This window comes from Dunckerocampus dactyliophorus, chromosome 2 (genome assembly GCF_027744805.1).
Source record: "Dunckerocampus dactyliophorus isolate RoL2022-P2 chromosome 2, RoL_Ddac_1.1, whole genome shotgun sequence".
Taxonomy (NCBI): Eukaryota; Metazoa; Chordata; class Actinopteri; order Syngnathiformes; family Syngnathidae; genus Dunckerocampus; species Dunckerocampus dactyliophorus.
The window spans coordinates 13,167,501-13,174,542 of NC_072820.1; the positions used below are offsets into that span (position 1 = coordinate 13,167,501).

At 41.8% G+C, this 7,042-nt stretch overlaps 1 protein-coding gene across 1 annotated transcript in view; it reads right to left on the bottom strand.

Moving 5' to 3' along the window:
- LOC129176803 (junctional sarcoplasmic reticulum protein 1) overlaps positions 1-2,960 on the bottom strand; it is a 3,218-nt gene extending 258 nt beyond the window's left edge. Inside the window, exons 1-7 of the mRNA XM_054767217.1 lie at positions 2,840-2,960; positions 2,399-2,499; positions 1,008-1,036; positions 856-916; positions 651-785; positions 213-310; positions 1-156 (exon numbers count right to left, since the gene is read on the bottom strand). The exon at positions 1-156 is cut by the window's left edge and continues 258 nt beyond it. Of these exons, the coding sequence (XP_054623192.1) occupies positions 1-156; positions 213-310; positions 651-785; positions 856-916; positions 1,008-1,036; positions 2,399-2,492 (573 nt within the window). The 5' untranslated portion in view covers positions 2,493-2,499; positions 2,840-2,960. The remainder of the gene's footprint in view (positions 157-212; positions 311-650; positions 786-855; positions 917-1,007; positions 1,037-2,398; positions 2,500-2,839) is intronic.
- Positions 2,961-7,042: the final 4,082 nt, after the last annotated feature.

Consider the following 7,042-nt stretch of genomic DNA (forward strand, 5'->3'; position numbering starts at 1 on the left):
TGTCCCATCTCGTTGCTTCAAGAGTTTTTTGTCTGGTACTGGTTTATTTCGGAGACCCCCCCTTCTCGCCTGTCGTTTTCCATCGTCATCTTTGTCGTCGTCATCATCAAGGTCTGGCAGCCACCAAAACAAAACTTCCCACAGAGTTGTCTCGGGCTAAAAACACAATGTTTTAATGACTAATCCTGAACACTGAATCCCTTTTTCCCTACCTGTAGTGGTTTCCCTCTGTGTCGTAACATGGATGGCTGTCTCACAGTCAATTCCACCTCTTCCTTCTCTGCTGTGCCTTCCTGACCACGCAGAGCCTCTGTTACATGAACGACCACGCCGACATGTTCAAACCGAGTACACCCCTTACATTTCAGCAAGTATTTCAACATATCTTGTCAAGGGACAGTACTAAGAAATAAATATTGGATATAACTTAGAGTAGTCAGTGTACAGCTCATGTTACCCTCTGAACCACAGCTCCTCAGTGCTAAGAGCGCTCATGCAGCCTCACACTACCACCACCATGCTTGAATGAAGGCAAGACGTTGTTTTGCCAGACACGGTTTTAGATAGACACGGACTACTCTAAAGTACATCCAAGTTTACTTTCTGCGGTCCCTTGAGAAGATATGCTGTGCATCGTCCAGTGTGCTCACCATGGAGTCTCTGCATGCCTGAGGTGAGCACCAGGATAGTAATGGCTACAAACAGACAACGGTTGAGTGTGACGTTCTCCCAGGGTGTTTCAATCTGACTCAGATTCTGGATGGACATGCTTTTATATAAGGGAACTGAAGGAAGAAAGAGAGTATTATGTGTTTTAATTTGTTTAAATAAAGTTAATTCTAGAAATTGACTCACGTTTTCTGGGCGCACTTGTCTTTGGTTCTACTTTTGGTTGCTGAGGAACTGCAGACATTTCCTACATCAGACATAATATGACAAATGACAACAGGCAAAAAAAGTAAGAATGTAATAATAAAGAAAAAAATCATGGTTGTTTATCTACAAACCTCTCTAACTTTCCTGTTGGTGTACATTTCTGGAATGACAGATTAATGAGAAGAATTAAAGTAAAGCAGGTCTTTTCAAGGCATTTCTGTAATAAAATAAACTGCAAGAACGGTTGAAATGTTCCGAATGTGATTGAAGTGTAGCCTTTCAACTTCTAAGAATTTTGACAATAATATGGCATGCAACATCCAGGAATTACAGCTACAGGTAGAGTAAAGCATTGACTGTGATTGCCCCCTAAACCTAATAACTGGTTGGACCACCCTTAGCAGCAACAACTGCAATCAAGTGTTTGTGATCACTTGAGGGACTTGATCGCACTTGATCACAATGAGTCTCTTACTGCGCTGTGGAGGAATTTTGTCCCACTCATCTTTGCACATTTGCAGGTGGCATCGCTCATGACTGAAGGCCCTCGTTTGTGTGGTAATGACTAGGTTTTCCAACAGGACAAAGGACTTCTTCCAGCGGAAGAACGTCACTCTTTTGGACCAACCTGTATGTTCCCCTGATCTAAATCCAATTGAGAACATTTGGGGATAGATGGCAAGGGATGTTTACAAAAATTGAGTTTCAGACAGTAGAATGCCTTCCGTGGAGCAACATTCCCACTCAGACTCCAGGAGACATTGGCATCAAGCTATTATCTTAAACTTTATCAGCCGATGAACAGCCTATTTCAGTTTAATGGTTGTTTGGAATAAATTGCTTACTCAAAAAATGTTTTGTCTTTTAGAATAAGAGAATAAGCACAGTGTCTGCTGTTTGAATTCCCAAGTTGTGTTTGATTTTTGAGTTATTTTTTTTCCACAGACAATTTTGGTTGAACTCCAAACTGTACCACTTGTTGAACTTGGAGGTTCCTCAGCATTTAAAGATAATGATACACTGTACTAGTTTGATATAGCCTACTTTTCATCCCCCTCTCACGCAAAGTCAGCTGGGATAGGCTCAAGCATACCCCCGTGAAAATGGATGGTTGGATGGATATTTCTGGTTACCAAAGGTTTCCTGGCCTTTAAGGGTTACGTTCATGAGTAAGATTTGATTCATCCTCTGATCCTCTGTCCTCCATTGTGATTATCTGTATAAATAGTAATAGCGGATGTTGTGCAAAAGTGGTGCAGAACAGAACATTACTGCTAAAAGTACATGGACTCCACTTTTTAAGCTCTGTCACACAAATGTGAGGTGGGATGACGGCTATTATTGATGTCTGAATGGTGAAGTGATTCATGCAGCAACCATCTCTGTATCACTGTTTTGCATTGGACGATTGGGATCATATTTCTCCAGAGCTCCGGCTACCAGGTATAAATAGTTTTGCAATAGTGTGCATACAATAGACAAATTTTGTACTCTGTGCGATGTTGTGTGTGTTTGTCACCACCTGGTCTTCGGAGCTGTCGAACAGGCTTCTGTGGAGGAGGATCTTCTCTTGGTGGTCCGAGCTCTTCTTCGAAAGTCTCATAGCTTTCCTCCATGTCTTTCCTGCAAAGAAATGACATGGAGGTTTTTGGACATGTGTCGATAGCTGCTACAATGCAAAGGACAGCTGTTATCTTCGCAAAATCTCACACTGACAATTACACAAGCACGTTGTGACCTTCACATTTACATTAAACTGCTGTGAAGCCATCATGACATTTCATGACATTGACTTAATGTCCTGGCACCACTATAAATAGATGTGTGGAAAAAGTCCATACCAATAAGACCAACGGATGCCTACAACGGCACAAATCAACAAAATACAGCTGTACTACGATAATACTGTGTGTCATCCATGATGATGCCTAAACTTTGACCTTTTGGTGAAACAAGGACCTACCTGATTCGACATGTAGGGGTCCCAGCAGGGCTGCGTCAAGGGACCTTTGTCACAGAGCCGCTGTCCCCTCCTCAGTGGCGGCGGCGCTCACAATGTGAACAGCTCTGACAGCCAAGCACAGGTGCAGCACTAGAATAAAAAAAAAAAAAAAAAAACAGTGTCAAGTCAGAGGCATTGACTGACGCTGTGTTGACGTCACCATGTGCTATGCAGCCATCAAATCACAACACGGGATTGTTGGCTGACAGGGTGAGAGAGGTCACAGCAGCACATTTGCAAGTAAAACAAGCCTGCTGTTCCTTAAATTACCAGCAGGGTACGCCAATGTACTTGAAGGACTACTCTAAAGCAGCCTATGAAGTGCCATTTTAAGTCCATTCTCTTTAATAATGACAACCTATCAAATGTTCATTCATGTATGCATGTCAGCAAGGGCCTTCATAAGACATTTATTGATTTTATGACAGGCTTTGTAAAAGTGGCATTCTTTTTGCAAATTTGGTTCTCAGTCCTAAATACTGTATATTAATCATATGTTTAATATGATTTCACATGTAAGATTACACTCAAAATCATTCAACTCCATAAATCATGTTTATTTGCAAAATGAGCTAACCTTCATAACGGCAATTGCAATATAATGGTGCAATATTGTGGTTAGGTTAATTGGCGACCCTAAATTGTCCATAGGTATAAATGTGAGTGTGAATGGTTGTTTGTCTATATGTGCCCTGCGATTGGCTGGCGACCAGTTCAGGGTGTACCCCACCTGTTGCCCGACGTCAGATGGGATAGGCTCCAGCATGCCCCTGCGACCCTAGAGAGGAGAAGCGGTATAGAAAATGGATGGATGGATGGATATTTATTTAGATATACATTATTTTTTTCTATTTATATGATATTTAAATACATTGTATATTATTAAAGACCATATGACAACATTATCAGATCTTTTGCTGTTAACAAAAAATCACTTTAGCAAGAACCGTGTAGTCCAACCATCATTTTATCAGCCAAATAGAGACATTAATAAAATGCATCAACATAAAGTAGACATTTTATTTGAATAACACTATGAAAGTGAACTATACAGCTATTGTATGTTAAAAATAAAGGTTCGTCATTGTAGCAGACTCCTGACAAAACAGGTGATACTGATTTATTCCAAATATTTTTTGCAAAGCTTTTCAGAAGCCTGAGGGTTGGAAGCCAGATGCAAGCTTTCGCTCGATCCCTAGTTCGTGGCCCGGGTTGGAATGGTGAGAAATTCAATTTAGGAGGAGAGAGAGGGAAAAAAAAGAGCCTCCTGGAACTGCCCCTGCGCCGCCCCGCCTCACCTCATAGTCCCCTCCATCCACATCTCCAGGGGCGATCTCCAAGAGCCAAACCAAAACCAGATGGACTTATTGGGCCTAAAGATAACAAATAGTGCTTGAGTTCCTGTCAGTTGGAGACCACCGGAGCAAAAAAAAAAAAAGACTGAAGCTGAAAAAAAGTACTGACATGAGGAAATCTTGATCCAACTGTATAAAATGATGTTATAAGTATAATAAAAACTGAAAAGGAACTGCTTGTAAGACTGGATTTTGGCTGTATAGAGTCAGCCATCTTGGCTTTGAAAAAGTGTCATCAGTGACCCAAAACTATGGGTGGCAAGATCTTCAGCTTGTTAGGTGATACATGTACCACCCACACACTGGAGAGGCCACAGAGAGTTGGAAATTCTCATAGCCTCCCCCTACAGATCCACTAAGAAAGTGTCCTTTGTAACAGGAGTTTCCTGTGCGTAATTAAAAAATATTAAAGCTTGCTCCAGAAGGGAGGAGACGGGCCATGAGTTGTAGGAGGGTATGGGAAGGCTGAGATTCCACATTTCATGTAAGATCCCCGGAGCGGACCCTGACGTTAGTCCAAACAAGGAGTGTTCTCTCACTCTCGTCATGGAGGTCCAAAATGAAGGAGAGCGCCTCAAAGGCAGGTGGTTCTCATTTGGGAGGAGGAGGAGGGAACAGAACATGCCTATGTTGGGTTAATAGTCGGACCCGTGCTGTCACACCTTCACATGGTAACAAGCTGCACCATCAGCTTCGTGCACACAAATGAACTCCATTAAATATCTTCACTCATATAATGACAAAAAATGTCTGCTTCCCAAAAACACCTGTAAACTACTGTTTTCCCCACTTTAAACAAACTTTTAAAACCGCTTCAGGCTGAAATATCTCAAATATTGATGATGCATTATGCATTTGTAACCCTTTAAAGGAAAACTGCACTTTTTGGGGAATTTTGCTCATCATCCACAATCCTTATGTGAAAAATGAACACATATTTCTTTCCCTTTTCTGAGCATTCTAATGAGAGACAATGAGGTAGCATGAGCCAGCAAACACTGCATGTCATGAGAGGCACCTGTTACACCAATAAAGCCCTAAAACAACCCCTCATGAAAACACCAACAGTGTTCCATTTACATAACTGACCTGTATATTAACCAAGCTACAGTGATACTGTTATTGTAGCAGCTAACACACAAAAAATATTTATCTGGCAGGGTAACACAACGCCTTGCTAGTCTCCACGTCACTCACAACGCTTTAAGCCACTGCAACGGGACAGACAGAAGAGTGGATACTACTGGCTCTCAATTTTGCTACAAAGACTCAAGAATATGCTCGTTTGCTGTCAGCATTTTTTTACCTGTGTCAAGCCAGCATTTTTTATAACATAAGCCAACAAATGTACATACGAACTTGGCACCCTTTCACAAAACAAACCAAAAAAAAGTGTGAAATTTTGCTGCATGCTTTGAATGGGAAAATGTTGTGTCATCTGGTGGACAAATGTTAAAATTTGAAATTTAAAGGCAGTTGTCCATAAACAAATGTTAAAAAAAAGAATTTTCAGTGGCTTTCAGCCGGACATGGAGGGCCATGAGGAACAAGTGTGGTGATTTTAAAGGGTTTTAAAAAGAACTTCAACCTATATTCATTCAACACAGCAAAATGGCTGGAAATAAAAAAAACAGAGGGCACCAAATGTATTTTATTATTATTATATATTTTTGGTATTTATGGTATTTCTTATAAGGGTTTGGTACACCTGCACAATGAAATGAGTGTAGCTCATGAGTGTAATAAAAACATAAATTCTATCATAATGCAGACGAGACTCCAGAGGAGACTTGCTGTGTCAAATGTTTGCACTCGTCAGTTTTAGATGTGATCAAATAGCCTTAAATGATCTTGGAGGTTTCCTGCTGTCAAGTCATCTGCTTCGGCTCCGAGTTGGGCTGCGCTGCTGGTCCGGTGCTTCCACGACGGGGCCTCTTTTTCCATCAGATTTGTATTTACTCGTCCCTCTGACATGCCCTGTTGCCTGCATGGGGTCTCTGTTCAGTCCGCCAGCCCTGCTGAGTGGTCTTTATAGCCAAGAGAGCCACCATCCATCATAGCCACTGCAGTGTTTGTTACTGCGTGTATGTGTATGCTCTCTGTAAACGGAGACCTTGTTGACAAGACTTAAATTATTAAGTCAAGTTAAACTTTATTTATATAGCACATTGTGCGTTAATTATGAGTTAGTTTGAACTCATAATTACTGTGCGTGCACATTGTCGACCTCTCCAGCCAGTTGTATAACCCCCTTCTCGACCCTTCAACAATGCAAATATCTATAGTCATACAGGCTCAACCATAATGTACATTGTAGCTGTATTCATACTGTACGTGATATTGTTCATGCAGTCAGTTCTCCCATACCACCCAGTGTGTGTCCTCCCTCGCTGCGCATCGTGATGGATGATCACAGTGGTGGTGTCAGTGCAGCAGGGAGAGGCCCAGTTAGATGAGGACAAGACAGAGGACAAGGCAGCTCAAAGGCTATCACAGTGTGACATGTTTCCCACCATGCAACACATGATGGAGTAGACAGAGCACAGATGAGGGTCATGCTGAGGTGAAGTCATTTAAATTTCATTTCCCTCGGCCTGTCCATCCCTCCCACTGTCTATTGCTTTGTCCATCCAACCATCTTTCTGTCCACCCATCCTTGCCTCCATATGTCCTTGTGTCCATCCTTCCATCCATCTATCCAATGAAAGAAAAACCCATTTGTGCACCCCAATGTTTGTAAATCCCTGCATCTATGCTTCCATCCGTCCATCCTTCCCCTTCTTGTCCATCTGTCTATCTTTCTTTCAGT